The sequence below is a fragment of the Mus musculus genome, chromosome 10, assembly GCF_000001635.26.
Source record: "Mus musculus strain C57BL/6J chromosome 10, GRCm38.p6 C57BL/6J".
Taxonomy (NCBI): domain Eukaryota; kingdom Metazoa; phylum Chordata; class Mammalia; order Rodentia; family Muridae; genus Mus; species Mus musculus.
The window spans coordinates 61,571,487-61,583,061 of NC_000076.6; the positions used below are offsets into that span (position 1 = coordinate 61,571,487).

Sequence of the window (11,575 nt, forward strand, 5' to 3'; positions counted from 1 at the left end):
GAGCACCCGACTGCTCTTCCAAAGGTCCGGAGTTCAAATCCCAGCAACCACATGGTGGCTCACAACCATCTGTAATGAGATCTGACTCCCTCTTCTGGAGTGTCTGAAGACAGCTGCAGTGTACTTACATATAATAAATAAATAAATCTTTTTAAAAAAAAAAAAGGACTGTCTGTGGTGGGAGAGACAATTCAGTGGGTAAAGTCACTTGCCACCAACCCTGATGGCCTGAGTCTGATCCCTGGGGCCCACATGGTGAACATAAAAGCTGACTCTGGCAAGTTGTTCTCTGACCTTCACAGGTGCTACAGTGTGTGTGTGTGTGTGTGTGTGTGTGTGTGTGTGTGTGTATGCGTGCGTGTGCGAGCACTAAATAAATGTGATGATTTTTTTTTTAAGGTCTACATGGTGCAGGTGAGCCAACAGTTAAAGGGCAGTGATCCCGGGCCAGCTTTGAAAGGGAAAGATTTACCATGCTGATGTTGCAGGGAAATCCTAGATGACCGAGATCGATACTGTCAGGAACGTTGGCCACAGGAGAAGGGAGGGGTAATAGACTCTCGTGGACCCACTCCGTGCTGGGCCGGCCTGGAGTGTGTGTGTGTGTGTGTGTGTGTGTGTGTGTGTGTGTGTGTGTGTGTGTGTGTTCAGAACTGGGTCTGAGTGGAGAAACAAAATAATCCCTCCTCTTTTGTGGGGTAAGCTGTAAGTTGCCTTGGCCTGACACCCTCAGTTGCCATGGCAAGAGGAGGCCATTTCTGCTCAAAGCTGTCCCCTAGGGAAGGCAGAGATGGTTGCTAAACTACAGGAGTCAGATTTCCTGAAGCAGATGGGGTAGGGGATGGGAGTGGGGTTGGTCCTGGAAGAGGCTTGGTCCCTCCCCAGTCAGGATGCTTCCAAGTATGAACTGGAGTACGGAGGCCGTCGGCAAACACCCCGGGGTTGGAGATAATTGCATAAGAGAATTCCTTCCAAGGGTTAGGGTTTAATTAGTAAACTTCAGAGATGGCAGAGGACGTGGGAGTAATAGAACTGTCAGCATGTATGACAGAACTCAGGGATGCCCACTTCTGTGGAGTCCTCCTTCCACTAGGGTGAGCCTCTGTCAATGAGAACAGCTCAAACCAATCAGTGTGTTTATAGATGACCAGGGCGAGCCAGCTTGTGTGCACAGTTCCCGTGGCCGGTGACCCGCACCGTGCCAGTGAGGGCAACCCAGACTGGCTGCTGTTGGGTCCTAGGCAGTTTCAATGACTTATTTAGCATATAATTTCTTGTCAGGAGTTCGAATGATGGCAGCTCTGGGCATGGCTATGGCTGATCTTTTTGTCTGTTTGTTTTTGTTTTTCAAGACAAGGTTTCTCTGTCTAGCCCTGGCTGCCCTGGAACTCACTCTGTAGAACAGGCTGGCCATGAACTCAGAGGTCCCCCTACCTCTGCCTCCTGAGTCCTGGGATTAAAGGCGTGCACCACTACCCAGCTGGCTGTAGCTAATCTTGTTTGGCCTCTGACCTTTCTGTTCCATTTTTTGTGTGAGATGTGCTTTCTAGGCCAGACTCAGGGGAGACCCAGTCAAGTCTCCTCTACACTTGGCCAATCTTCTTCTTCTTGTGGTTTGGGTTTTGTTTTCCTTGTTTTGTTCTTGTTTTTGTTTTGTTTTATTTTGTTTTTGATACAGTTTTTCTCCATGTAGCCCTGGCTGTCCTGGAACTAGCTCTCTAGTCCAGGCTGGCCTCAAATTCAGAGATCACCTTCTGTCTCCCCAGTGCTGGGATGAAAGGCTTGGGACACCACACCTGGATGCAGCTGCTCCATCTTTAATCTTGCTGACAGCTTCTCTCTCTCTCTCTTTCTCTCTCTCTCTTAAAAGATTTATTTATTTCATGTATGTGAATACATTGTCACTGTCTTCAGGCACATCAGAAGAGGGCATCAGATCCCATTACAAATGGTTGTGAGCCACTATGTGGTTGCTGGGAATTGAACTCAGGACCTCTGGAAGAACAGTCAGTGCTCTTAACCGCTGAGCCATCTCTCCAGCCCCAGCTTTACTTTTGGCTGTGCATCTGAAGGCCAGCACTTTGGGAATGTGTCTGTGCAGCTCAGAGACTTCTCATCAAGCCTTTGAACTCTCTCTCCATGTTAAAATCATTCATTACTGATCGTGCTGATATTTGCACATCTGCGCAAGTGGTTGGCTGCAGAAGGCCTTCTGTTCCCTTTCCCTGGGCTCAGCATCCCCTCTCCTCCTCATCAGATCTTCCTGATGCTGATTAACTACCTCTCCACTCTGCCTTCACCTCATCTCTTATCTCTTTAATCTGCGTATCAGACAGGATGCCCAGCTTAGCCTGTTGGTAGTGCGGGAGCGTGGGATTTCACACTAACACTCCAGTTATATCTGGGCCTTCGTTTCCCTCTGTGCCCCATGGAAGTTGGTATCAGTGAAATGACTTGACCTTATTAAGCCAAACACAAGGGGGTTTCCTGATTCCTGGTGATGGGTCGTAGAGGGTTGTGTTGCCTGGTTACCTCCTCTCAGCCACTGTCTAGAAAGGAATGAGCCTTTATCTTCTTGCCACTATCCCCACAGTCAACAAGGAACAGCAAAGAGCTTGCCCAGCTGTAGCAAGTGTTCAGCTGGAAGTACAAGGAAGTGGGTGGGCACTGGCAGACATCAATCACGTTTGCTTTCCATCCACTCTGCGGGGGGGGGGGGGGGTGTTTGACCTGCATTCTGGCCTCTCCTAGCCTGTTGGAGATCACCCTGTCCTTCTTTCCGTCTGCAGTAGTTACTACTTACCAAGCAGGAGGTGATACTCCAGCTTGGATCTTGTAGGCTGTCTTCTTGCTGGGTTTCACTGTGCGAGCTAAGAAAGACAGCACAAGCCGGGTTGTAAAGTGCTTGGGAAATAGTAGAAAGGACACAGGGCCAGTAGCCAGCCCGCCTGCCATCATACGCCCCCTGCTTTATTACTTAGTTGCGTGCCCCTTCAGGAGTCTTTTAACCTCTCTGGACTTTGTCCTACCTGGTAGATCATGTTAATCATGGTCCTGAGAACGGGGAGGGCTGGGGAGGTAGTTGGGCAGCTGAGATCTGGTATGCACTTGGTGAAGACTGGTGTCTGGGTATGAAGCTGTCAGTATTGAGTGATTCACAATACTTCTAACTCCAGCTTCAGGGAGCCTAAGGCCCTCTTCTAGTCTCTCCAGGCATACATACATGTATACACACACACTCTCTCTCTCTCTTTCTCTCCCTGGGCACATGCATGTGTGGGTATACACACAAATAAAAATAAAATAAATCTTTAAAAAAAACAAAAAACAAAAAAAACCCTGCCGGGCAATGGTGGTACATGCCTTTAATCCCAACACTTGGAAGGCAGAGGCAGGCAGATTTCTGAGTTCGAGGCCAGCCTGGACTACAGAGTGAGTTCCAGGATAGCCAAGGCTACACAGAGAAACCCTGTCTGAAACAAAACAAAACACCAAAACAACAACAACAAAAACAAACCCCAAAAACTAATGGTACTCAGCTCATTCAGTTATGGAAAATGTTAAGTTAAAATGTTAATAATTAAAAAAAAGAAAAATGTTTTTAAGCCAGGCATGGTGGCACACATCTTTAATCCTAGCACTCAGGAGGCAGAGGCAGGCTGATCTCTCTGAGTTTGAGGCCAGCCTAGTCTACAAAGTGAGTTCCACAACAGCCAGGGCTACACAGAGAAACCCTGTCTCAAAAAAACAAAAAGTTAATAATTCCCATAGATCATAAATTAGCAAGCCCTCAGTATATTCTATCTAAAAGCCTGTAGCCTCACTGTTAGATATTTTCTATAGCCTACTTCAGAGCCTGGCTTCAGGCCACCAGCACTACATAAACTCGATGTGGTGAAGCAGATCTGCATTGCCAACTGTTAGGAGGTACAGACAAAAGGATCCAGAATTCCGTCATCCTTGGCTACATAGCACATTCAAGGCCAGCCTTCAATACACGAGTCCCTGAGGAAAAATAAAAACAAGTAGTAACAACCAAAAATTCTATCAGCAACAAAACTCAGCTCAGCCTAGAGGTCCCATCAGCAACAAAACTCAGCTCAGCCTAGAGGTCCCAGAAGCCTGTGTCATTGCAAAGTCCCATTTGGTTAGACCTATGCTGGCCTTAACTGCTTTGGGGAAAAGCAGTCCCATAGGCGTGGAGCCACCACTTATCAGGCATAGAGCCTTTAGGTTGCTTTCTCCTAACCTATGCCTACAGTAGCATGCCCCTTGTAGAAGATGCTTTGGAGCAGGTAGCCCCATTCTTGGCCCCTGCTCTGCTCAATAACCAAATATCCCCGAGCTAGGTTTTTCTGGCTTCAGGCTCCCCATCTGTGAAGTGGGCAGAGAGGCGGGTCCCTGAGCTGCCCTGGTTTCCTGGTCTCCGGCACCTAGACAGGGAAAGAGTGGCCAGAGCCGGTAGCCTCTCTTTGTTTTCATCCTAGCAACCGAGCCTAAAGGGGAGGGTAGCATCTGTTGCTCTGGGAGCCTTCAGGGTCCACCATCTCCTGGCCATAGAGCCCTGGGCGCTATTCACCATCCCCAAAGGACTTACGGTGTGTGTCAGGAGGGAGAACAAGGGATCTCCATGAAAGTCCAGGGGGTATCTTTGCCATGGATATGGGAGCAGCCAGGCCTGACAGCCTTAGGGGAGGCAGGCTGACCAGAGCTAGGGTCCAGGAACCTTCAAAGGCAGCCTTCACAAATCCTTTGATGGAGCCATTGACTGTGTTCATCCTGGCAGGCAGCCAAAGGCATTCTCACGCTAGCCTTTAAGGGCAACTGATGCGGCCTCTGTATCCATCACTGGCAGAGGACAGGGGAAGAGGCAGCAAGGAACAGGCCATGGTACACTTGGCTGCAGTTCAAGCAGGTGATTAGATATGTTCAAAGCCTTGTAAATGGATCCCACAACATGCCTTAATACATCCCAAAATGATGAGCGCTTGCCAACCCACAGAGCCGGGGCCAGGGGCAGAAGTATAAAACAGAACACTTGCTAGTGAGCGCAGCGACCAGCACTACAAAATACAAAAAAACAAAAGCCATCAGCCAGTTTGAAGGGGCTCCCGCAGGCCAGATCTGGAACAAACTGAGCAGCAAATTCATTAAACACGGCAGCCGTAAGTCAGTATTAGCATAGGCATCCCTGTTAAGAACCAGATGGGCGTCCAGGAAAGACAGCAGTGTTATACAGGGCAAGGCTGAGCAACTCGGGGTATTGGAAAGCCGTCGCCCTGCAGTTATCATGAAGATGGATATGGCAAGAACCGTCTGCAGACCCCAAGGCCATGGCAGTGGGTGGGAACCATTGATGAGGAGACTCTGCTTGCCTGTTCTTAAATTGTGTCCCCACAGAGTTCTAGTTATTTGCAAATGAGGGGAAAAAAAAACCCACCAAACGGCAGTTAATTATATGGTGGAAGAATCTAGCACCATACTGACAAGAGTGGTCACAACAACCTTCAAGGAGACTATGCAACTGTGCACCTGCGCAGGTGCACAGCTGAGCATCTGTAGGCTTACAGCTGAGCGTCTGTGTCCCCATAGAACCCTGGGGAGAAGGAAAGTAAGGCTCAGGACAGGGCTAGAAATTACTGTGGAGGAAAGCTGGGCTGTCTATGGGCTTGTTGATACATTGTATCTATTCATTTGTTTGTTTGTTTGCTTGGGGTTTTTTGTTTGTTTGTTTGTTTGTTTGTTTGTTTTTGAGACAAGGTCTATCTGTAGAGTCCTGGCTGTCCTGGAACTGGCTCTGTAGACCAGGCTGGCCTTGAACGCACAAAGATCCGCCAGCCTCTGCTTCCTGAGTGCTGGAATTCAAGGCATGAGCCTACCCCAGCCTGGTATTAGTTTTTGTGCTTATGTCTTGTGGGCGGGGTATACACCACAGTGTCTGTGTAGAAGTCAGAACTAGTGAATATCAGCTCTCTTCTTTCTCCACGTGGGCTCCAGGAGCTTAACTCAGGTTCTCAGGTTGCAAGTCCTTTAGGAGGTGAACTATATTCTCAGCCACCCCATTTCAGACTGTACTGGAACTTAAATCAGGTCATTACTACCTATATTTTTGACAAAGTGCCTTCAGCGTGTTTTGAGGGAGGCCCTGTTGTCCTTAGATGAATTGAATGGGTGATAACTTGAAACCTGATATCTTCATTGTACACATTAACATTTGGGACCCTGAGTTATGTATGACTCCTGAGAAGCCCAGCTTGTGCTTGACCATCCAGGGCACTCCTATAGGCATGTGACAAAGGGGATGTGATGTAGGGAGTCCTGATGATGTCACATTTTGAGCCAGTATAGCCACGAAGAGCCATTGTCTTGTCCAGGTCCTCATGGTCTACAAGTGGTGAGTGGATAAAGCATATTTCTGCTTTAAGGACTCTTCAAGGGCACAAGTAGCCCAGGCTAGCCTCAAAGTCCTTATGTAACTGAAGATGGTTGTGAATTTTCTGATTCTACCATGGCTATGTCCCAAGTGCTGAGGTCACAGATGTGTGTCTCCACAATTGGTTTATCCATTCCTAGGACTGAGCTCACAGCTTCAAGCAAGCTAGGCACATACTCTTATCAACTGTGTCACATCACCAGCCTCTAAACCAGCTTTTTTCTTAATCACTGTATTGCAATGTACCACACGCCACACATTTCCTACATGGAAAGTGTACAGTTCGGTGGACTTCAGCATGGTATATTACTAATTTAAAACCTTGTGCCACAGGACCAGCAAAATAGCTCTGTGGGTAAAGACATTTACTGCCAAGCCCGATGATCTGATGACAGTCTCAGAGAGCCACATAGTGAAAGGAGAGACCAGTTTGGGATGGTTGTCCTTTACAAGTGCTCAGTTGCACTCACACATACATATATACTCTCACACACACACACACACACACACATATATACTTACACACATATATACTCACACACACATACATATATACTCACATGCATGTATACTCACATGCATATATATTACATGCATATATATACACTCACATGCATATATACTCACATGTACTCATATGCATATACTTATACATATATACTCATATATACATAGATACTAACATGCATATATACTCATATACATATATATTCACATACATATATACAAATATGTAAATAAATGTATATAATATCGCAAATAAATGTAAAAAATGGTAGCAACTGTAAATGACATAAAGTTTGCCATCGTGACGATTTTCAGTGTTCCTTCGGTGGCACTGACTGCTCCCATGACAGTGTGTGGCCATCACCACCATCCACTTCCAAGATGGATGCCTCACCCTGACTTCTCCCGGCTCTGGGAGTCTGTGCTCTGCTTGTTGTCCCTGACTGTTGAAGATGCCGAATGGGACTCTGTACCCACCCCCTTTCAGCAGCACTGTATTTGCAGAGCTGATTTGGGTTAAAGCGTGTGTCTGATGCTGCTGTTTTTGACAGCAGGCTGTGATTCCATGCATGTCATTCGCATGCTCCTCGGTGTGTTGGTTGATTCTAGGCTGTTGTGACCTGCTCCAACCTGCAGGACTTAAACAACAGGGATCTCAAGGGAAGGGAGCAACAATGACAAATTTGGGATCAGGAGACGCAAAGGAGACAGGACAAAAATTCTGTTCAAGTCTCATTTACTCTTGGGAAATGGAAGGTTTATAAAGCTGAAAACCATGCTCAGGTGCACAGGCCACCAGTGTTATTGCTTGGTAACACATTGATGCCAAAGGAATGTCCCCATTGTAAAATGTCCAGCGAGCTCCCTATCATGAAGTGTCCTGAGTCAACAGCAACAAGATAGAAGAAATAAAGAATGCTAGTTAATAGATGATGGCCCAGGGACAAGATGGAGACTGAGATTCCAGGGGCTTTTGGGCCCCAACAGTGACCAGCTCTCCTCTTTTCTTTATGCAGCAGGACATTGGAGCCTACATTAAGAGTAAGATTGTGGCTTATACGGAGATTCGGTCTTTCAGACACCTGATCCAATCCCCACTTAACTACTTGCTGTTTTTGAAGCAAGGTCTTGTGTAGCCCGTGCTGCCCTCAGATTCATTCACTATGTAGTAGAGAGTGATCTTGAACTCAAAATCTTCCAACCACTACTTCCCAAGTGCTTGGGTTACAAGCATGTGCATCCGTGCCCAACCTGGGCCTCCGTGGTGGCGCACACCTTTAATCCCAGCTCTTGGGAGGCAGAAGCAGGCAGATTTCTGAGTTTGAGGCCAGCCTGGTCTACAAAGTGTGTTCCAGGACAGCCAGGGCTACACAGAGAAACCCTGTCTCGAAATAAATAAATAAATAAATAAATAAATAAATAAATAAATAAATAAATAAATAAATATTTCTGAGTTTGAGGCCAGCCTGGTCTACAAAGTGTGTTCCAGGACAGCCAGGGCTCCACAGAGAAACCCTGCCTCGAAATAAATAAATAAATAAATAAATAAATAAATAAGGCCCTCCTTTATAAAGGGATAGGAACCCTGAGCTGAGTCATTCTCAGTGGTCCATGAGCATCAGAGGCCCTGGTCTCTCTGTATGATCCTCCTTCCCACCCTGCTGGCCCCCATCCCTCTAACCTGTCCCCTCTCTTCCCAACAGATGTTCCGGTGGAGAAGCTGGCTGCCATGCCAGCTCTGCGAGTCATCAACCTGCGCCTCAACCCCCTGAGCGCCGACGTGCGTGTGATTGCCCCACCGCTCATCAAGTTTGATATGCTCATGTCTCCAGAGGATACGCGGGCCCCTCCGCCTTAGGACACACTCCTTGCGCTCACCCAGCAAGGGACAAAGGATACTGGCCTGCCACCCTGAGAGGAGGAAGGCCCATGGGAAGCCAAGCTTGGGGAGCGGGGTGGGTGGGCCAGGCAGCATACAGAGGGAGGGGCACAGCTAAGCCAGGGTGGGTAGCTTAGCACTGTAGTGAGCCCTGGTGCTCCAGAGGGAGGAGGGAGGTGAGGCTAGAGCCTAGGCTCAGGGCCATCACAGCTGCTGAGCTGACTTGGTTAGGTCTCTTGCTCTCTCTGAGCTTGGTTACTTGAGAGAAGGAAAAATTGTGGCAAGCCTTTCCTGCCTGGGACCCCTCAGAGGTTCTGTCTCCACATCGTCGGACGCCCTCTAAGCTCCTGGATGAGCCTCGCTGGGCATTTGGTGGACCTTATGATTTGAAGCCTGGTTTCTAGTGTGAGAATCAATCACCATTCTGAGAGACCACCTCCACCTATTTATCGACTTCTGAACACAGTGGCGCCCATCATGGTGCCATGTCCTGGCCATCAGTGTCCCTGGACTGGTCAGAGCCTGAGCCCAGACATTGGTTGGGCCTTGTGGCAGGAGCATTTATGAAGAACCCCACAGACATCTGGCCAGCTCATTCTTCCTTGTCCTGAGACATTGTGTGAAGGACTTTCTACACACTCCGTTCTATCCCTCCCTGAGAATGGCCTGGCCTGGTCAGACATTACCCACAGGGCCATAGGAGAGGTGGCCCAGAGAAGACAAAGCCACCTGCATGTGATAACTGGGATCCAAGGTCCTTAGGTGACCTCCTTCACCCTGACCTTCCTCTTGTGACCTCCCTCTGATGACAACCTGGTTGCCTCACCCTGGCTCAGTACCACCAACCTCAAGGCTGTCACCATAATGACCTGCCATCTTGATAACCTTTGCCTGTGGCCTAAGGGGCCACCAACTGTCCCAGTATGCCCAGAACTGTGGCATTTCCCAGGAGGCAGCTGGGCCCTTGCCCCCTGCTAAGGCCTGTGCTTGGGGATATCCCTGACCCCCCTCAATCTTCATGTGTCTACCTCCTCACCTGAACAGCAGGCCTATCAGCTGCCCCCGGTCCTGGCTGGTCTACACCTTTGTATAGGTCTGTGGAGGCCCCAGGACACAGGCAGGGCTAGGCCACTTTGTCTCCAACATTTTGCCTTTAGCACCCAAACTGTTGTTCAGCGGAAACCCACCACGGAGTTTGTCCAGGTCCCTGTCTCTTCACAATGTTCCTGGCTCTCAGTAGGGTTGCCATGGGAGCACTGCTGGTATCATGGCTGTGTATCCTAAAAGAAACCTTGCCTATTCCGCTTTCATCCCTAGGCCAGCCAGCCAGATGAGGAGGTAGACACAGGGCCCAAGCAAGGGCTGGGTGCAGCCTGAACTGGAATGGCTCCTCCAGCACCACCCCCATCCCCCGTGTCTCTGAGTTGGGGGTTTTACCTTGTAAAGGAAGAGGGATGCAAGAGCCTGGCAACTCTAAGTGTTGATAGGCTCACAGCAGCTTGCTAAAAATACAGCCTCCAGGGGTGTATACCTGAGATCCGGCACATGGTGGGCCTGAGACCGTAGGATTGTGGAGGTGAGGTCAGCCTATGCTGTATAATGAGAGCCTATCTCAGTGCAACAAAAGCAGACAAAGTAAAAGAAGAAGAGTGTCAGACATGGTGATGGTCCCTTATAATCCCAGATCTCCGAAAGTAGAAGCAGGAAGGTCAGGAGTTCTAGGCCAACCTTGGCCTAGACTAAATAATCCCGGGGGCTGGAGAGATGGCTCCGAGGTTAAGAGTACTGACTGTTCTTCCAGAGGTCCTGAGTTCAAATCCCAGCAATCACATGGTGGCTCACAACCATCTGTAATGGGGGATCCGATGCCTTCTTCTGGTGTGTCTGAAGACAGTGACAGTGTATCTATATACATGAAATTAAAAAAAAAAAAAAAAGAGTCCCTGGGCTGTGTGAAACACAGTTCCATCTCAGTAAAGAGGAAGCTAAAATGCAGGGTCTCAGACCTTACACTGGCCTTCAAAGTTAGAGTTAGTTCTTGTCCCAGCAAGAACAGTAGCTGATTTCTTCCAGGAATGTCATAGTTTGAGCATCAGCAGAGGGCCTGGGCGGCAACCTGGGTGTATGCAGAGTGAAGGCTGGCCCTCCTCCTTGCTTCCATAGATCTGAGTATATGTTCAGCCTCCCCCAGCTCCGCCCTGGGAGACCCCTGTGTCTCAGATCGTTTCCCCATCTTTGTGTCTCTACAACGGTGGAGATAGTGATCACCAGGTGATGGTTAGGCATGCCCTGTCTTCCCACCCTACCTCTGGTTATCCCTGCATGCCAAGTGGGGTTGCTCCTAGTAGTTGTTCTCTACGCTGCCTAGACAGTATGTTCTGGCCTGTCTGGGCAAGCTTGGGCAGTCAGAACCCTCCAGATCCAGGCTCACAGTGTGAAGAAGTCCCATACTTCAGTCTGCAATAAAAGATGCTGTGCTAATCTCATCCGCTGGTGCTTGGTGTCTTTTTTTTTTTTTCTTTTTTTTTCCTTTCTGGGTGTATATGTGTAGTGATTTATTCTTCCAATACAAACTCCCAGGAATGAGGACAGGGTGTCACCTACCAACCTTTAAGGGGAACTCCCTCTCTTGCCAGAGCTTCTGGCAAGAGAGGGAGAGCTTGAGTCTCTGAACGACAGGACAGTGGCCGTATGGTCATTAGATCAGTTGGCCTGCCTGCCTGCCTGCCTGTGGCCTTAGGAGCAAGGTGTGGCCT

The 11,575-nt window shown here is 48.6% G+C and overlaps 1 protein-coding gene across 4 annotated transcripts in view; it reads left to right on the forward strand.

Annotated features, from left to right (window-relative positions):
- Lrrc20 (leucine rich repeat containing 20) overlaps positions 1-11,305 on the forward strand; it is a 107,023-nt gene extending 95,718 nt beyond the window's left edge. For 3 of the 4 annotated variants that reach the window (XM_006513472.4, XM_017313885.1, XM_017313884.1), the window contains exon 4: positions 8,644-11,305. In XM_006513472.4, coding sequence (XP_006513535.1) covers positions 8,644-8,798 — 155 coding nt within the window. In that variant the 3' untranslated portion in view covers positions 8,799-11,305. The remainder of the gene's footprint in view (positions 1-8,643) is intronic. The other variant, NM_153542.1, reaches the window with a different exon arrangement.
- Positions 11,306-11,575: the final 270 nt, after the last annotated feature.